General features: G+C 33.0%; 2 protein-coding genes across 2 annotated transcripts; one reads left to right on the forward strand and one right to left on the reverse strand.

The window, feature by feature from the left end:
* The first annotated feature begins 1,525 nt into the window (after positions 1 to 1,525).
* Positions 1,526 to 3,017, forward strand: LOC127096576 (sm-like protein LSM8). The gene is made up of 6 exons (XM_051035124.1): positions 1,526 to 1,621; positions 2,005 to 2,090; positions 2,368 to 2,408; positions 2,514 to 2,588; positions 2,756 to 2,808; positions 2,906 to 3,017. The coding sequence occupies exons 2-6, from the start codon at positions 2,054 to 2,056 to the stop codon at positions 2,994 to 2,996; spliced, it is 297 nt and encodes a 98-aa protein (XP_050891081.1). The 5' UTR covers positions 1,526 to 1,621; positions 2,005 to 2,053; the 3' UTR covers positions 2,997 to 3,017.
* A 4,931-nt stretch (positions 3,018 to 7,948) lies between these two features.
* Positions 7,949 to 11,057, reverse strand: LOC127093272 (pectin acetylesterase 12). The gene is made up of 12 exons (XM_051032184.1): positions 10,757 to 11,057; positions 10,408 to 10,490; positions 10,071 to 10,200; positions 9,922 to 9,995; positions 9,762 to 9,848; positions 9,553 to 9,677; positions 9,396 to 9,456; positions 9,249 to 9,302; positions 9,034 to 9,111; positions 8,805 to 8,910; positions 8,562 to 8,707; positions 7,949 to 8,402 (listed from the first exon to the last, which is right to left on the reverse strand). Exons 1-12 carry the CDS (start codon positions 10,944 to 10,946, stop codon positions 8,295 to 8,297), a joined length of 1,242 nt encoding a protein of 413 aa, XP_050888141.1. The 5' UTR covers positions 10,947 to 11,057; the 3' UTR covers positions 7,949 to 8,294.
* Positions 11,058 to 20,920: the final 9,863 nt, after the last annotated feature.

Here is a 20,920-nt window from a genome sequence, read left to right on the forward strand (position 1 = left end):
CTCTAAAGTAATAAGTTAACAAAATTCAAAAAAGAAACCTTATAAAAATTGTTGAAATTCTGACAAGCAAGTAATGTTAATCCTTGAAAGAGTAATATAGACAATTACCCATGTTAACTAAGTAATGCCAACATTAAAAAGAATAAGATGAAGCAAAAAGTTAGGAGTGTGACTTGGACCTTAAAAGTTTTTTTATGGAGTAATTCAATAAAATATCAAACTAAAAATCTAACCTTAGGATAGAAGATCACGATTGTCGATCAGTAATATTTTTTGTGCATTCCGACATGTTAAAGTATTTAGGATGATCTATTATTAATGGAGAAGTCGGTAAATGTTCAAAAGACGGTAATAAGATAAAGACATGATAAGATAAAAAGTCATATAAAAATATAATAGAATATTGATAAAATAGACCATCAAGCCTGCCTATTTGTTTATTTGTTAGTTCTACCCTGATCTTATCATGTATTTAATTCACGCATATAATAAACTTAATTATTTTATCGTTTATATGTTCTATACATACTTCATAGTCACACACAAATAGCAAAATTTTATTCTAAAATTATATAAAATAACTTTATTTATATATAGGATTTAATTGAAATACACTGACAGTGTAAAAGGATTTTAGACTATTAGTTAATCTTAGACGTTAGATATTGAAATAAGTTTGACTTTTATTTTAAAAACTTATAGAGTAATGCAAACGGGTGATGGTGACAAAATAAATCTGTTTACACTGTGCATAGTAATTAATCCCTATATATATATATATATATATATATATATATATATATATATATATATATATATATATATATATATATATATATATATATATATATATATATATATATATATATATATATATATATATATATATATATATATATATATATATATATATATATATTAGTAAAAATATGATATGATATAGTAATATTGTGATTTTTTTTTAAATAACCAGTTTTTTAAAAAAAAATCTAAAATAATCAATAATTCAAAAAAATACCAAAATAACCAGTTTTACAAGATGATGCGCCAGATGAATTGGCGCATCCCCCTAAGTATGAAGATGAGGCGCCAATAGCATTAGCGCATGCATTGGACTCCTCATGAGGAGGCGGCAATGCTATTGGCGCATGCATTGGCCCTCATGAGGAGACGTCAATGCTCCTGGCGCTTTAGTGCAATTTGTAGTGTAGAGCATCACATGCAAGCGTCATAGGGATTGGCGCTCACACTACAAATTAGACTAAGGCGCCAGGAGCATTGACGCCTCCTTATGAGGGTCAATGCATGCGCCAATAGCATTGGCGCCTCCTCTTCATGATTAGGGGATGCGCCAATTCATCTGACGCATCATAAAAAAAAATTAAAAAACGGATTATTTTTAAAAAAAAATCTAATATTGTTAGGTATTATACTAGGATACTATGTAACTCGAAAAGAACACCCTGGGCCATTATACAAAGTGCCCTAAAAGTTACCGATATGGATATGTGTTATGCGCATTATACTAGAGGCCACTTCAAATTTCATTTTCCCCAAATCAAAGCCAAAATCCCCCACCTCCTTCTCGTGTCTTCCGTGTCGCTCTTCTCCACAAGCATAGGTACATATTCCTTCTCATTCTTTCTCGATCCTTCAATGTTATTTTCTCTCCGTTTCTTCTCCTCAGTTCCTTTTATTTATTTCCGTTTCGTTTCTATACCTTTACTATACTTTTTAATTTGCATCGTGATATACTATTGTTGCTGCTAAATATGAATAGTTTAAGTCCTCAAGTAGCCTGAGTGGCCGCCACTAGTGGTGGTACAGTGACTATACTGTTGTGAACTTGCAAAACCTCTACGAACCAAGTTTAATCCTTGATTGATTTTGTCAATCATATTATTTGCTGCTCTTTTATGAATACTTATACACTTTTACTTTGTTTGACATCTATTTGCATTTAGTCATGCTAATGTTTGGATTTGATATTGACCCCTTTTGCAGTTGTGATAAAAATTTGACAACCAACTAAGCCAGTAACTACCTCTGCAAGATGTCGGCTGGACCTGGACTGGAATCCCTCGTAGATCGTAAGTGATATGTTACATATTTCCTGTTTTTGTATGATGCTAAATATTTTTCTTCATGGGTATATATTATTATAGAGAAATGCTAGCATCAAATCCAAAAACTTGCTTTTCTAGACTTGCTAGACATTGCTCTTAGGTAATCCATTAGCATTTGCCTGACATTTAAAGGTAATGACACCAATAAAACCAGTATTTCATCAAATCTTACTTCATTATAATGTGTTTAAGCGATGGTTATCAATGATTACTTTCACTAAAGCTTTTATTGTTTTGGCAGAGACAATATCAGTCATTACAAATGACGGACGCAATATAGTGGTAAGCCTTGTGTACTCTGCATGAAAATATTAACTCTTGATTGCATGTAATTTTTAAATGTCAAACACTGTTTTAGTTTCTAATTATGATGTTTTTTCTATTAAGGGTGTCCTAAAAGGCTTTGACCAGGCAACAAATATAATTCTTGACGAGTCACATGAACGAGTTTATTCTACCAAGGTATGAACGAATGAATGATACTCTGCATTTGTTTAAAATTTGATTGTGCATGACTTTGGTGACATAATGTTTGCACATTTAATCAGATTCTTTCTTGCGAGTTATATTTGGCGTTGCTCGTGTTACCTGTCTTCTTTTCGTTGTCTCATTCTTGTTTCTAATGACAGGAAGGTGTCCAGCAGCTTGTTCTTGGTTTATACATCATTAGGGGTGACAACATGTATGCCGGTTTCTCCAATATATTTTCAACTTTATCTGTTTTAGACTCTGGATATCCGCGTTTTAGAACCCTAACCCTTTTGTTTTGGATTTTGCAGAAGTGTTGTTGGTGAACTGGATGAGGATCTAGATTCCAATTTAGATTTGTCCAAGCTTAGAGCTCATCCCTTGAAACCTGTCATCCACTGAAGCAAACTTATCTTAGGAGTTGCTTTTGTATGGAACTGAACTCATGAGCTTTGAGAAGCTGGGATTGCAGGGTAGCATGTTATTGAAGTATGTGCTTGGATCCATTTTTGTAAGATGTAAGAGTAATTTTAGACTCACAGATTCACTGGTCAAATATAAAATAGAAGTGTATGTCACTGCTTGCATGGGTGGGGAAAAATCGCATCTCTTATTATATGTGAAAGCCATGATTTTATTATCACAGATTTCATTAGCATCCGTTTTATTTTTTTGACAGATAGCATCAACGTAAATCAATGTGCTTCTTGTGTTATAAAGACTATTGGTAAAAGTATTGAGGAGTGAGGTATTGCGGATTCAAATTTACAGTCCTAGTAACAGTAATTTTGATAAATAATCTTGAATGAATGAGTTTTTCAAACAATTTTGATAATAATTCTGAATGAGTTTCTCAAACAATGATGTAGCTATTACAATTTTCATGTACTTCAAAATCTCCTAACATTGCATTGGGGATGATATTGTGAGTATTCCAAACTTCTGAATTTTTATAAGATATTTTGGGAATTTCATGAATTTTTATTGAATGTTTTAGGAATTTTACGAGTTTTTATCGAATTTTAAAAAAATCTTGGATTTTTTTTTGAAATTTATGTAAAATCATATATTTTTACCGGATTTTTTAAATATACTACCAAATTTTTGGGGATATATGGGTTTAAACAAATTTTGGGATCTACGAATTTTTAACAGATTTTTGAAGAATTTAACGAGTTTTTAACGGATTTTTCAAAAATTTGAGAATATATTTTATTTTTTAAAAAAATCCGATAGTGTTACCCTCTCTCTCCATTCTAAAGGTTCTTTCTTCTCCATGCCATTGTTTCAAAACTCCATTTACAATTGTCTTACTTCATTTATTCTTGCATTTATTATTTTCTTTTTTGCAACTTTGTGACATCAAATCAAAGATTGTCTCATTTGAGAGAATGGAAAAATCAATGCTTTTTGCTATGGTCCCAAATTATATATATTGAAGGGTACTTGTCGTCCAAGTCGTCATTTGTGATTCTTCAAATTGAAGCTCGGGTTGGTTCACTCAAGAACCGGGTTCACCCTACTCGAACCTCGAATCCACCCTGCTCGAATTTAGGACAAGTCACCAATCCACCATGTTCGGATTGCAACTTGCATCTTTCATCAACAACAACGACATAATGAATGTGTGTCACAACAGGTCAATGCAACAACAACATAATGTTTAAAGTTTCCTCCTGACAATAAACAAGCATGCATTGATCCAACGATAATAGTTCTTCTCTCGAATTATCATCCTTCAACAACATATTCATAATTCAACACCATAATTAATGCTCATACAACAACATATCATCATCACAATTCACAGAAATTAACACACCATCATCATCACATGTGCACATATTCATCCTTCATCAAATAGTTCATAATTTCGATTAAAATCATGTTTAACTATTAATTCATACCAAACATCATTTAAACAGTACTAACAGAGTCAAATAGTACCCAAAACATTCACAAAAGTCGAAGAATTGAAATCTGCAATTTAATTTCATCAAAACGAGTATATGCGTCCACTGCAGATTCATGACGGGTTATCCGTCACGGTCACATTGTTCGTCACCGACCTCAACACTCCATAATGTCACTTATGCGACGACCGACTTGGAACACAAGCATGAGTAGCATGATGGTTATCCGCCACCAGCGTGACGCTTGTCAGTGCCCTCAAAGCCATGACGTCTGTCATCAACCTGCAACCTGTAGAATTCGTCTTCTTCCATGGAATTCAACGCAAAACTCCTAATTCTCATCCCAGACATACAAAGTCAATCCAAAACAGTACACACATGTTATATACTCATCAATAACATCTAATTTCATCAAATCAACACCTTTAATTCATGATTTTCATAAAATCATATTATTCCCAAAACCTTTAAAATATCAATAATGATGAATATATGTTAACTCATCAAAACATAATTTGTCATACATACTAGCACACGAATTTCATCATCAATCATCATCACAAACAACAATTCAATCATCAATAACAGAATTAGGTTAAAATCTCAATGCCCTATTGAAGGTTAAGTACTCCTCAATTTTACCCCTCATGCATATACCCATTATTGAGATAATTCTCCCACTTATCTGGTTATCCTAGCAGCAGTGAAAAGTTATGGTTTTTGATTCTCTAATTCCCTCCAAGTTCCAAGTTTTTTCTTGCCCTTTCTCTAGCCTCTTCTTTATTCTCCAATTTCTAATTTTACGTACTGATAAAACTCCCTAAAGCTAGGTTATGTTCTAATTTATATCATTAGGGGTAATCTTATTATAATTTTAATTCTGGCTCAAACTCTTGTTCCTCTTACTCCTTCTTCCCTTTTACTCCTCATAAATCACACTTTGACCCCAAACTCTCTATTTTCTATTAAATTAAATAAATCTAATAAAATACTATTATTTTAATTATTAAAATAAACTTTAATAATTTAATCAAACTCTAATAACCCCTAATCACTCTTCACACTCTCACCTCAATGTCACACATCCCTACCATCCTTATTTATTTAATTAATATTACTCAATAATCAAATAAATATACAAAAATCATAATAAATCTAATAATTTCAAAAAATAAAAAACAGGAGTGTTACAGCTCTCCCTTACTACCATAGGGCGGGTTGTTCCGACCTTTTCAGAAGCTACCTAGTGCCCCCACACATCCACAAGGTGTGCTCTCTATCAAATTATTAGGTCCTTATGTCAAAAATAGACCTAACAGTACACAGTCCCCAAGCATGAGGTTCATGGGGGTGAAGTGGTTTAGTCGGAAGTCTATTACTTTATACAACCCCATAAGCATGAGGCACGTAGGGGCAAAGTGATTTAGTAAAAATTCCATGACATTACAAAGACCCTCAACAAAGGCTTGAAAAGGCGAAGTGGTTTTAAGTAGGAGATCATGGTTGTGCCAAACTAGACCAGCACTGTAATCATAAGGTGTCACCTCAACCATCTAATATCGAGTCGGCCTAATGGTAAGGAGAGGTCATCATTTCTTTTGTAGTGGCGAGCTCAACAAATCATATCCTAGGTCGGTCGGAGCTCACCCGCCCTCTTTTGAATATTCTCTTGGGTCATAGTATGCCATTATAAATATATCATTGCAAAGTCCCATAAGCACGAGACGTGTAAGGGCGAAGTGCTTTCTTTAAATTGAGAAGGATTACAATGATGTCTAAATAGCCTTTAAGGTCTTTTTTTACTCTCCCAAAATCAAGGTGTGAAACTTATTGTTGTTGAAGTAAGTGGTCTTAAGGAAACCGTTTGGGCGCATGTTTCTACGGTGGAAGAACTTCAAGCAGAGTAGGAGGAGGCTCGTATGGACTCTTTTCTTTCTAGAGATCAAGGTTTTGAGAAAGTGAAAGAACAAGTCTATTGTATCATGAGCTCGACCTTGGTGATCTCAATTATTTCAAAGAGGTTGATTCTGTATATGGTAATGGTGTGGTGAAACAACCTAAATATGAGTCTCGGGTTCATCATTTGACGTAGGAAGTACCTATTGAAAATTAGGAGCTAGTGGCAACCACTAGGGTGATGTTGGGATTCAACAAAGTCATTCCTGGAAGGACGCCCAAATAATTAGGACTTTTTATATTTCTCTCTTGTAGTGTGAAGGATTTTTTTCGTCTAATCAATGTTCTATTGGCGGGATTGTTTAATTTCCCCTCTGTTAAGGGTGAATTGTCAACGTTTTTCTTGGTGACTTGACTACATAAACGACATGTCTTTATTGCTAATACTCCGAAGAGAGTCTCCTCATAGGTGCAAGGTTCTTTGAAGGGTTCAGCATATACTCCAAAGGGAGTTGCTCACAGGCGTAAAGTTCTCCAAATGGTTCTATCATATACTCCAAAAAGAGTCTCTCGTGGGCGCAGGGTTCCCCGAAAGGTTCCAACATATACCCCAAAATAAAATTGAGACTTACCGAGAGAAAATGAAAACGAACCTTAATGTGGCAAAGAAGAAGTACCTATTGGTTTCTCTAGTTCACCAAGTACCTATTGGTTTCTCTAGTTCACCAAAGAGAAATATCAATCTTTCGTCTTTATCTTGGTTGAGTTGAACTAGGCCTCCATTCCGATATATTGATGTATGTCATGCAAATGCATGTGACTTAATAAAATGAAAATGAGACGTAAACTTTAACTAAGTTTTTTTCTTTTTCTTTTTTATAAAAAGAATGAACAATGCCTCTACAGTGAATATTGTCACAGAAAAAACAATGCATCAATGATGAACAATATGGCAGAATGAAAAGTACCTCTACAATGAGCAATGTCGTAGATGAACCATGTTTTTTGGATCTTAAAATTCAGAGGGCATAAAAAACAAAATAAACTGTGATGATGGCAGACAAATATCAAATACCACAATGAAGGGGGGGCAAAAATAAAAAACCATAACGAAGACGAGCAAAGATAAGAAACTACAATAAAACCATAATTTAAAAAAAAAACTATAATAATGGCAGCTAGAGTTTAAGCAAAAGCAAAAAAATCCTCAAAATCATGAGTTCCGATGTCATGTGAAAAAAAACATAATACATTACAAATATCGAAAAATATACTAGCACTAATCTTTTTATATAAACTATTCTAATCTAATCGACCTAGACTAAATATCAGAATATAAATTACTACTAACAATAGTAAAGATAAATTATTTACAACAATTATTTTATTATTCTTTTGGGCAAATATTATTGCATGTGTGTTCAGAAGTAACAATTACACTGGAGTAGTAAGAGCATATATCAAAAAAGAAAAGGAGTAATAAGTTAGACACGTAGTTAGTGTGAAAAAGTTAAGATGTGAAATAGTAAGGATTACAGCTACATATCAAATAAACTCACTAATCAATAGCAATAACAATCAAAACAAATTCACTTGAAAGAATATCTGAATTGTATCATCAATGAGGAACCTTTTTATTTGATTCCAAATAAAAGGGAAACATCATATGAGACAACCTCAGTTCAATGTAAATGTTCACCTTATTACAATGTATATAAATTATTGTAGTCTATAACCCTTCCCAAGCTTTGTAAAAATCAAAAAGGAATTGCCTTAGCATTCCCAACAAATTGATCTATACATAAAAATTTCTTTCCCTAATTACCAATCATGGAAGTAGTCTATAGCATATTTTCAAGTTGCAGATGAGTGAGACCCGACAAAATTCGACTCATCTGAAAACTAGATGGTGGCATGTGTTATCACAAGGGTAAGGACAGTCAATGTCCTTAACAGCGGCTCGATCAAAATACCAGTCTCCGACGGCCAGAGCAATTGCCTACATATTGCCAATGCGTATCGGTTAGAGACAAGACACAAAAATAATAAGATCTTAAACTATGTTATAGAATCGCCACTGCTGCATAACACTATAACTATATTGGAGATTCAATGTTAATATTTTAACTAAAACTGCATAGGGATATGTGACAGTGACCTTGTTTCCAATGACAGGAGAGTTGTCAGCAAACCATGTGTCTGGTCTCTCAGATTGGCAGTGAGCAAAGCATGAATTTATGAACAATCCATTTTGATTTGATCTTGAGAACCCTCTAACAACATTCAGCATGTGATTCCTGAATCCTGTATTAGATTATATAGTTAAATGATTTAATAGTAATACACTCAGAAACTAATTTTTGTACATCTAATAAAAGCATTTTCTTGTGTATTAAACCACCTTGAAGAAACTGCATTTGTGAACCGGTACATTTAGCATGGTTTAATCGGCAATCATGCCAATAACCGCGGGGATCGTCTGCTGGAGGAGCTAAGCTTGATTGGATCTGTCGACAAAAAGAAAATATATTTGTTAATAATATGGTCAGGTAGTGTGCATCACAACAGCCATTGATAACGTAGCAGATTTTTCGGAGTTTAGACGACCGAGTTTGGAATCAGACATTTACCTGCCATGAGTCATAGGCTGTATTAAGAATGAATAGCGGAGTTCTGATACCGGAAATCACATTTTCAGGAAAGAAGCACTGAAAGAAAGGAAAAATATATCACTGAAAGATTAGCTCAGAACAATTACGAACTAAGAAGCATTCAGTTTTCATCAAATTCATTCAAATGAAACTGTAACTTCTAGATTTTTCGAGTAGGATATATCAATGATTACCGAGGCAGGATCAAGATGATTAGCACAAGCGCGTGGAAGATTCTTCTGTGCACCCTGCAATAAGTGGACAATTTTCTTTATCATCACCGTGCTTTATAATGTTAAATAGACATGCCAAATGGCGATCTCGAGAAAAAAGTGCAGTACCTGTAGGGTTACAACACCATTGAAAAAATTCCCGAGGGTACGCCCGCCAGCTACATCAACGCTATAACTCAAAGGGGAAACAAACAACTAAGAATTAATTTTAGGACAAAAAACCGAATGACACTCGTGGAATGAAATATTGAAGTTAGATACTCACACGTTAAGAAATAAACCAGCATCGCTAAGACACTTCACTCTGGTAGTCCTCGGGAGTAGAGCTCGAAATTCATCGCAGTGTAAAATAGTAGCTAGACCACCAGCCGAGCATCCAGAAAGAAGAGCCTAAAACAACCAAAGTTGTAACTAACATGAGAACAAAGATTATTAAAGTAGCAGCGTGCACGCGTGAATGTGTACGTGAACAACCTGCTTGGCAAAACGCATTCCTTTTGACATCAATTCTTCGATTGCAGCCAACCAAATGCGTTGTCCTCTGAAGTGCAGTCGCGCGGCCTATCACAGAGGAAGTAACTTATGAAAAACTCAATTAGTAAAGTTGCCTAACATTTCAGTTTTGAAGATTTACCCTATCTTCACTATCACCGGTAAAAGAGGCACCATCGCAGTAACGAATTTTCACTCTATTCCAGTTAAAAAAATCTGCAATCATAAGGAACAACATGAGCCAAACAGCTTAGCAAATCCATTTAAAGCATAATCAGTTGCATGAAAAACCTGGATTCTGTTGAGCATTATTGCTCATTATTCCCGTAAAAGGTATCGCCTTCTCCATGAAATTTGATGATCCACGCCTTGTTGTCTTGCGATAGACGCATGTTCTAACGTTATTACACCATCCACCTCCCTGCCACAACAAAATTTCACATAAACATCATCAAACAATACATGACATGTTTTTAGACATTTTTCCTCCACAAAAACATGTCTTCCCAACAACACTTTTAAACTCTTCTATGCGAGATCTTACCTCGGTATACAATACGAACATATTGAGGAAAACTATAAGAAACATTGTATTATAAAACAATATGAAAGATCATGATTGAGATACCTCTAAATTAACAAGCCAGCTGTTTGCTCCCGATCCGTATCCGCGGTCCAAATGATAAGCAGGCAATGTTCCATCCAAGCAAACTGCCAAAAACAAACATTCATCCTATTCAGCCAAATCAAAAGCTATATAAATTTTCAGACATTGAGAAAATCTCAAACTCTACAGAAATTTTCAACTTAATCAACCAAACCAGTTTGTCACATGCACTGTTTTATTCACACATATAACTTAGCAACTTGAAAAGATACAAAATTTGGGGTAAATTTTGTGAGTAATAATAATTTTCAGAAAGAAAACTTCAAAAAAAAATCATTTAAAAAAGAAAAAGGTTAGAGATGGATTATACCAGCTCCTTTAGCAGCAGCAGATTGAATAAGGGTGATTCCCACCATGCGAGGCTGATTCACAAGGTTGGAAAAAGAATAACCTTCATGAGCTTCTAAGATAGAGAGTTCAGTTTCATTGATGTGATATGCATCAACCCATTTGATGAAAACAAGTCCTATTACAATGGTAACCCAGAAAAGCTTCACCATTGTTGTTCTTTTCTGTGTTTTGTTTTGTGAAAGAAACAAGACAACAAAACACAAAGGTGCAAACTTTTTGGTTATTTGCAACAAATGAAGGATATTTATTCTACACGCTAATTAGGGACTAATAAATAAATATAGAAAATATGAAGGGTAAGAAGAAGAGGGAGATTTAGAGTGGAACAAGACAGTGTTTGCTTTTGCCGGGCTTTTTAAGGTTTTTGTCTTTATTATTAATTTATTACAGTGAGATCCAGAATAAATAAATAAATAAATAAAAGGTTTTTAAGGTTTATAAGAAGGGAGTGCTAAAATTACAATGGCTCCTGTCACAGACACTCTCATTAACTTGATTGCATAATATGTTATTTTAAAATTTTAATGTAACTATTTTAAAATATTTTAAAATTCATTATTATAAAGTTTAAACAAAAGTAAATTCACCTTAAATTTTTTTGACAATCTTAAATAAAGTTATTACCTTGTATATTACAATCTTTAATAAAGTTGTTACCTTATGTGTTACTACCTTAAATAAATTCATTACCTTATACATATGGAATTTAAATAAATAAGTCATAACCTTAAATTACAATCTTATAAGGGAATGGATTTAAGGATATTAATTCGTTACCTTAAAAAAATTAGTTGCCTTTATAAATTATAAATTCACAACAGAACATGCTTTTTCACCTTATAGAATTAAAAACAAAATAAATTTAAGGTGAATGCATGAGTATGAAGTTGTTGTTATTGCAATTTATTTGATTAATATATTTTCATCCATGATAATAGATTTCAAGACATCTACTAAGTTTTGAGTGAAAAATTTGTATCAATTTCAAGATTTTTAGAGATTTAGGTCCGTTTGAATCATTTTACTTTTACTTTTTAAAATATATTATATAAAATTGTTTTAGAGAAGTGTTTTTAAGAAGAAAACTATTTAAAAACTTGTTTGGTAACCTAACTTTTCAAAACAGTTTTAGAAATGAGAAAATAAAAATATTTTATTGGTGAACTAATTTTTAAAAAAGTTTTAGAGATGAGAAAATAAAAAATCAATTTGATAAAAAAAATTATTTTTTTATTTTTTTATTACTAATGTAAAATTAAAAAAGACTTCTATTATAATTAATAATTAAATATTTAGAAATCATATTTAAATATATAAATGTACAACTTTATTATGAAATAAAGTCGAGATATAAATTTCTTATAATAAAATATAATACAATCTCTTTTTAGAGTCGAGTTATAAATTTATTTATACAAAATATTTTATCATCTATAACACATATAAATAACAGAAGGATAAATATCAAACATTCAACTAAAGGTTAAAGACTCAGTCAAGCAAACAAGTGAGAGAGACACTATATATACACTCAAAACCTTAAGGTGATAGATGTATGGATCATCTTACTTATAAAGTGTTCAACCTCCACTTTTCTAAGGAATATGAGACTTAGAACTCACACTTCTTTCTCAATAATCTCTCCCTCAAGTGTGAGTTCATCCATTACGTTCTCCCTCAAGTGAAAGCTCTTTCATCCATATGCTTGTACCTTCGTTGATAGACACCTTTATCTCGTCATAGACACTTCAATGGAACACGCCGCCTGACCACCATGTCAGGAAGACTTTCAACACAAGGAGTATGTCCCTTAATCGAATCAGGGCTCTGATACTACTGATGGGTCATCGTGAGGGAAAAGCATACATATTAGGTCAAATATTCACCTAAAGGTCAAAGACTCGCCCAAACAAATGAGAGAGACACCACATATTCACGCAAAACCTTAAGGTGATAGGTGCATGGTCCTCTTACTTATAAAGTGCTTAACCTCCCATTTTTTAAGAAATGTGGGACTTAAAACTCACACTTGTTTCTCAACACAACTCACACTTGTTTCTTAACATATATTTCTCTTAAAGAATGTCTAAATGTTTATGGTTGTGATATTTGTTAACACCAAAACTTTAGTCCATTTGTTAAACTAATCCAACATCATTATAAAAAAAATTAATACTTTGGAGCCAATAGGAAAAGAATGGTCACAGTGTAATTAGATTATTAAGTTCATATGGGGGGATTTTGAATGTCTTCATGCTTATAGCACCTTTCACACTTCATCAAAAATTTCTTGGCGTTCTTGACCATTTAGGACTAGTAGTATCCTTCTCTAAAGATTTTCTTAGCTAAGGCCTTTCCGCTGAGGTGTTGCTCGGATATACTTTCGTGGACTTTGGCAAGGGTGTAATTGAATTCATCATACTCTAAACATTTGAGAAGGAGGTGGAAATATCTTTTATGTACAACTTCCCCCTATTATCAGGTACGGGCATGCTCTTCTTTTTTCAAAATAGTGGCTTTGAGAAGATCTCTGGGGAGAATTTGTTGGAACTGATGGAACAATTAGAGTTTTAAGAATACGAAGAAGAAGAGAGAATGGAGAAAAGTGTTATTGAGCAAACTAAAGTGATTGCAAAATGAAGTGTTACTGAAAACTACACACACCCACTCCCCAGACCCACACTCTCACACACACAGACACAGACACACACATCAACACACCAACACACATACCCCACCCCATACACACACAGACAACCACACAACCACACACACTCACACCCACACACACACACACCGACCCCCCACCTCCCACACCCCACAGCACACACACAACACACACACACACACAATATACACATACACACACAACACACACACACACAACACACATATCATGTATTCAACTCTTTCAAATACAGTTGTTTCTTATTACTTGGACTATCTACTTCGATAAGGTCGAATACTAACTTTTCTACAAAACATCAAATTACAACTTATAACAGAGTTTAGTTCTAAATTTATTTCATAATCAAGGTGATCCATGTCTACTATGTTAGTCTTATTGTCACATTAGACACATAGATCATTATGGATAGATTGGGTCTCTCAAGTGTATCCATAACAGGTCACATCAAGGTACAAACATTTGTAACCCTAAATACCTCTCATTTTCGATAGTTACTAACTTGAATGTTAGAGTATTTCCTTATACCACCCCTCGAGATAGGTTTAGAGCTTCTAAATATCATTTGAGCCCCTCAATTCATCATTAACCTAAGCCCACCTTCTCAAAAGTTGGATCATGATCAAAATTAATTATGAATATATTCAATACTAAAAGTTTATGATAAAAATTGAATTTTAATATTAAATTTTGAACTTATTTTTCTAAAATAAAACTCTAAAAATATTTACAAAAATAATTTAAATAGCTTAATTTAACATTAGCGACTAAAACTATTTGCACGATAATTTTATAAATTTTAAAATATAATTTTCTATAATGATAATAAAAATGAAACTTGATAATTTTGAAAGGAAAAAAATATTTAACTTATAATTATAATATTCTTTTTTTTTACATTTATTAAAATATTATAAGAACTGATATAATAGATTGTAGTATCATGTAACTATGAGTCTACCAGACTATGCACAGTCAAAGACGGTTTAGAAAAATAAAATAAAATTAAAAAATATTTTTACAAACTTATAGAGCAAGTGCATTACATTGCATATTTTATTTGTACATGACTATGCATTCATGTGATTGAGTGGTTCAACAAAATAAAATATAATTATAATTACAGTTTTGCCATTAATAAAAACTATCACTTTTCTCCTAATTTTTTATTTCAAACTAAGTATAAAAACACAATGTTTTTGCTTTTTACTTTTAAAAACAATTAAAATGAAAAGTATTTCTAAAAACAATTTTTTAAAACAATGTAATCAAATAGTTTTTTAATTTTATAATTTTTTAAAACAAAAAAAAATTGTTTTTAAAAACTAAATCAAACAGATCCTTAGTGTTTGCGCATATCAATTAATGCAATCTTGAAGTTAGAATTGTGAAATGTGTTAATCGGGTATCTTGAATAAGTGATGGAGTACAAGTCGTGGGAGATGAAAGTTAGAGAGTCAAAGTTAATTATAAGGATAGATGTTACTTTTGATGACTTCATATGAGAATGAAGTGCAAGACTCAAAACTAAATATATTTAAAAAGCATTTGAAAGAAAAAAGACTCATAAATGGTTGAAGGCGATGAATGAGAAAATGCATTCATGGGAGAAAAATATAATTGAGAAGGCAAAGAGTAATTGGTTACAAGTGGATCTTTGAGAAGAAAAAATGTATTTCAATGATTGAAGAACCAGAGTATAAAACAATACTTGTGGCAAAGGATTTTACTCTGATGGAGAGAATTTATCACAACGAGATCTTTTCACCAATGATAATGCATTATTACATAAGGATCCTTAGGATATTGTGAGTTAATATAATCTTGAGTTTGAACAAATGGATGTCAATACCGCTCTCTTACATGTGGGTTGTGACAAGATGATCTCCATGAATTAATGTGGAGGTTTTATAGAGGATGAATCAAAGACCTAAATAAGTGTATCATGAGTTTGATGAATTTTATCTAAATCATGATATTGTGAGAAGAGGTTTTGATATTTATGTATACAAATTAAGAGAAATTCATTCTCTACCTACTTTATATGTTGATGATATCTTCATGGCAAACTCTAGTAAGAAAGAGTTCGGTAAGTTCGGGGATACTTTAAATGAAGAATTTAAGATGAAATATCTTGGTGAAATTAAAATGATTATATGGATAGATATCAAGAAAAAACTTAACAGAGGTGAGTTATTTGTATCTCAAATTAGTTATTTGAAGAAAGTGATTGAGCGGTTTAGAATGCTTGATGCTAAAACCACAAACACTCAATTGGATATTAACATTAATCTTTCGGTTCGACAATATGCTTAAACTGAAGATCATAAGAATATGATGGAATGTACTCCATATGCTGGTGAGATTGGAAGCATCATGTATGGTATGGTTTGTAGTCGACTAGACCTAGCATATTTTATTAGTAAAGTAAGTCAATTTATAGAAAATTAAGATTGAGTTTTGATCAACGATATTTTTATCATTTTTAACTAGGTATTTTTTAATAGTTTTATTGAGTTTTTCTACCTGTTTTGTTCGGTTTGCTACCAAAATTCCTTGTTTTTTTTGTGTTTCAAGCATACTAAGGATATGGAACTAGTTACTAGTGATCATGAAAAAGAAAGAACTGGAGTGGCCAAAAGTATAGGAAATTAAAGTTAGCCTGTAACAAGGTGTTACAACCATAATTTCCCTAGACTCGGGTGCATTTTGGAGTTCTTCCATTTTCTTTTGAAGACTCTTGGTTTCCTAGGTGTTTTGATTCATGTTTAAGTCACTTTAGGGTCAATTATTCCCCTAGAGGTCTATATAAGAGTGTTGTAACAAAGAACAAAAGACCAAACTTTTATCTCATTTTAGTTTTAAGAAAATTTCTAGTTTTTTCGTTTTCTATTTTGTACGAATTTTCTAAGTTATTATTTTTTGTACAAGTCTCTTCATAGAATATGTTACTCTATGATTCACTATAACATAGGTTATCATTTTGTTTATATGTTACTTAGTCATGTGTATGTATTTGATCATTGTTATCCATGTTTTTAATCTAATTATGTATGACTAGTTTTCTAAGGGTTTAGGGTCATGAGGACTCTTATGGCAGACCTCATGTAGACTTATAACTATTTCGTTATGAGAAAATATATAAGGCGTGTTCCATATTTCTTATTTTTAAATGTAGATGTCTTTACAAAAGTAAATGCATTTTATATATTATTCACATGCCGAAAAGGTGTGAATCGATATCCAAATGAGAAATAATGGACAACTGAGTTGAGGCGAAAAAAGTGTCTCAAACTCAGTTGAGAAAGCTTTATTTTCATACTTGCGCTTAAAATAAATTATGAACAAACATACCACGCTGAAGAAAATGGGTAATCTATTTGTTTAGAACAACACAACACAATAACGAATGTAGGTGTAATCAACCATTTTCTATTTTTTCTACAAACTGGTTTTTTTTCCTCATGATAAATTGGATTATGCATGAGTCTATTAGAGATATGAATCCTTGACCATAAGTCATGTTCTTAAGATTTTTAATTTCTAAAACAAAATCAATATTCCAAACCAAATCATTTATCGTCTTAGATAAACACTGAGACAATAGAAATCAGTACATTGACGTTAATCTTTGAGGAACAATGCTCTTTTATATTACTTTGATGTACCCGTACGCTTGCGACGTGTAATGTTTTTGGTGTTGTTGAAGATTGTACTTTGATATTGTTATTTTATTGTTTTGTCATTTAGACTAAAACATTTTCTTGTTTTCACTTTTTATTGCATTTTTCTTGTTTTCGGTTGTATGCGAAGAACTCACAGTTTAATGAACCTCGTTGAACTGATTAACAAAGTCGAGCATTATTTTCACAAAAGGCGTTGATTACAACAAACACCGCTAATAATGGCTGAAAGCTCTAATCGCCCTCTGAAAGAGTACACTATCACGTCGAATGAATAACCTCATTTGAGCATAATTTGTCTTTCCATAGATGCTAACAACTTTGATTTGAATCTCTCATATCGTTCATGGTACAATAAAACCAGTTTTTTGGTGCGTCGACAGATGACCCAAATTTGCATCTATCAAATTTTATGATACTTTTAAATATAATAGAGTAGACCTAATCGCTATTCGATTGAGACTTTTCCTATTTTTCTTAAGGGATGGATCCAGAGCATGACTACAGTCCATGTCATTGAACTCCATAACAACATAGAATGAACTCAAAACTTTGTTCCTAGCTAGATATTTTCTGCCGAGAAAAATGACACAAATAAGGAAATTATGAGAAAATGTCCTCACCATGGGCTGTAAAAATGGCTCATAGTCCATACCTTGTATAATGGTCTTCTCTGCATGACGAGAATAACCTTATGCTTTGATGTGCGAGGGGTCCTTATGAATAATCCATATGATGATGCTCATGTTATTGTTGAGGACATTGACGTAAAACCACTATCATTAAGGAAACGAACATGCTCCTATTGAAAAAGCCCTGCAAAAAGGTGGACTACACGAAGACAATGTCTTTGATCATATGAATGTTAAGGTAGATACCATATAACAAAAGATAATAATTTAAGCATCACCATTGTAGTTCCTGCCACTCCAAATTGTAAAATTTACGATGTAGCTAGCCATATTGGTACTGCATGCTAAATGATGGATGTAATTGAACCCACCCCAAGTATGGTAATTATGTCCAACATACACTTACAACATTTCCTAGAGAAAACATTTGAATTTATCATACAAAAACAATTCCCCTCATTTTATAGTCAATCATGTAGTTCCTTCCACCTCACCTGGTTTCCCGGGATATAACGGTGCTCCTGCTCCATGAAAGTCAAATCTTGAAATGCTTATGAAGAAAATTGTTATGACTCAAACACGTCAAAATGAGGATTTTAAAAACTAGAACCTTCACATTAATGTAGTGAATTTGTTGAAATAATTTTTATAACTCATTTGTAATTTCTTGATTAAGTCTCATGATTTTTAATGGATCGAAGAATTATTGTTTCTCCTATAGTAGACCATTTTGTATCGAGTTGGATAAACAATTTTTGTGTATTAATTATTTACTTTGTTCTGTTGGAAATTCACCAATTTCCCTTCAAGAAATTCACCAAAACCTATGGAGAATTCTAAACCGAATCTTGATGAACAAGAATCAGTCTTTCTGGTTTATTACTCCTATTGTTCTTCACTATTCAGTTGAGTGAATCAACCAATCTTGGTTGCAATATTTCAGTGCATAATGGTAATGATAAGAAACAAAATTGAATTGGGGAAGAAAGAGAGATAAGGGTTTTCAAATAAGGAAGAAGAAGAAGAAGAAGAAATTTCTGCAGAGTTTCTATTTGCTATCAAATAGAGAATTTTATTCTTTGCAACTGTAAGTATGTTTTATATTACAATTATAGGGGTTACTCCCTGTTTATAGATGTTGAATTTGCTTGCTCCTTAAGCAAAGCCCAAAATAACTAATTCTGCTAACACTACAAAATTAGACTTAAGTCGAAATTCCTGTCAAGGTACTCTACTTAGACGTTTCAATAGCTATCACAATTTGACACTTCCTTGCTTCTGTCGAGAACCCTGCTTCAACACAAGGAATACAATTCAACACACCACATAATTCATTGTGTCTAAGTTATCTACATTCATCCTAGATCTTAACTTCTTAAACACTTCGTCTTGCACTCCTTTCATCACGATGTCTGCAATCTGATTCTCAGTTTTGTAGTATTCAATGTTCATCTTCGCTTCTGCTACTTACTCTCGAAGATAGTGGAACCTTATTTCGATGTGCTTGCTTCGTCCATGAGCTATTGAATTCTTCGCCAGATTGATAGTAGACACGTTATTGATCTTTATGGTAATCGCTCCATAATTTTTCCATGTAATATTTTCGACCAAATTCAACATCTAAGTTGCTTAACATGCACAAATAGAAACATCTATGTACTCTTCTTCACACGATGACATTGCTACTACGAGTTCTTTTCTCGAACTCCAAGCAACTGGTGCACCATCTAGCATAAACACATAACCAGCTGTAGATTTCCTATCCTCAACATCACTACACCAACTTGAGTCGGTGTATCCCACTAGCTTGCACTTTTTTCCTTCATCGGCTGCAGGAAATAAAATGCCATAGTCGAGAGTTCCTTTCAGATACCTTAGTATCCTATTCGTCACTGCTAGTTGTGATACATTTAGCTTCTGCATGAATCTACACACCATACCTACACTGTATGTTAGATCAGGCCTTGCGTGACAAAGGTATTGAACTGATCCAATGAGTCTTATGTATTTCATTTGATCAACATCATCTTTATCTGTGTCTTTTGACAGTTTCGATTTGGGCTCAGTTGGGTTGCAATCTTGCATCTCAAATATCTTGATTATTTTGCTTGCATATCTTCTTTAGTGCATCATTAAACCTCTACTACTCTTATAGAATTCTATGCCAAAGAAATATGAGATATTTCCCAAGTCTAACATTTCAAACTCCTCACTTAGGTCATGTTTGAAATCTATGATCTCCTTCTTGCAACTTCCTGTTATCAATAGGTCATCGACATAGAGACATAGTATAAGTAACTCATTGTTGCTTATTCTTACATATATTCCAAGCTCAATTGTTCACTTCATAAATTCCTTCTCCCTTAGGAAACTATTTATCTTCTTATTCCAAGCTCTTAGAGCTTGCTTAAGTCCATCAGGGCTTTATGCAGCCTGTATACCTTGTTTTCTTCGCCTTGTTTCACAAACCTAGTTGGTTGTGCAACATAAACTTCTTCGTCTAAGGGGCCATTCATGAATACACATTTCATATCCATCTGACATATGTGTCAGTTGTTCATGTTTGTTAGATAAACAACCAACCTAATTATTTCGATTCTAGCAACAAGTGTGAAAAATTCATCAAAGTCGATTCCTTCCTTCTGAAGAAATCATTTTGCCATAAGTCCTGCCTTGTGTCAAGTTACTTCACCTTTGGGATTCAACTTCACATTGTATACCCACTTCATATTGGTTGCCTTCTTTCCTTGAGGAAATCCGACAAATGGCCAAGTGTTGTTGACTTCGATGGACTCCAGTTCCTCATTCATTTCTTTTACCCACTTCGAATCCTTTAGTGCTTCAGCTGCATTGACTGGTTCATCTACATAAAAAGCATAATGTATCGGCTCACCTTTATAATCAACCACGTCATATGATGTAATCACGTATTCTTGCAACCATGCAGGCATATGTCTTGTTCTCTGAGGTCTGCTTGTGCTTGCTTGACCTCTGACTTCTTCTTGTCAAACTTCTCTTTTGACTTCACTTGGTGGTTCTTCACATAAGATTCTCACTGAATCCTTCTTGACATTTTCAGTCTAATCTCATTCCTTAAGCTCATATGTGATCACGTCCATGTT

The sequence above is a fragment of the Lathyrus oleraceus genome, chromosome 6 (genome assembly GCF_024323335.1).
Source record: "Lathyrus oleraceus cultivar Zhongwan6 chromosome 6, CAAS_Psat_ZW6_1.0, whole genome shotgun sequence".
NCBI classification, from domain to species: Eukaryota; Viridiplantae; Streptophyta; class Magnoliopsida; order Fabales; family Fabaceae; genus Lathyrus; species Lathyrus oleraceus.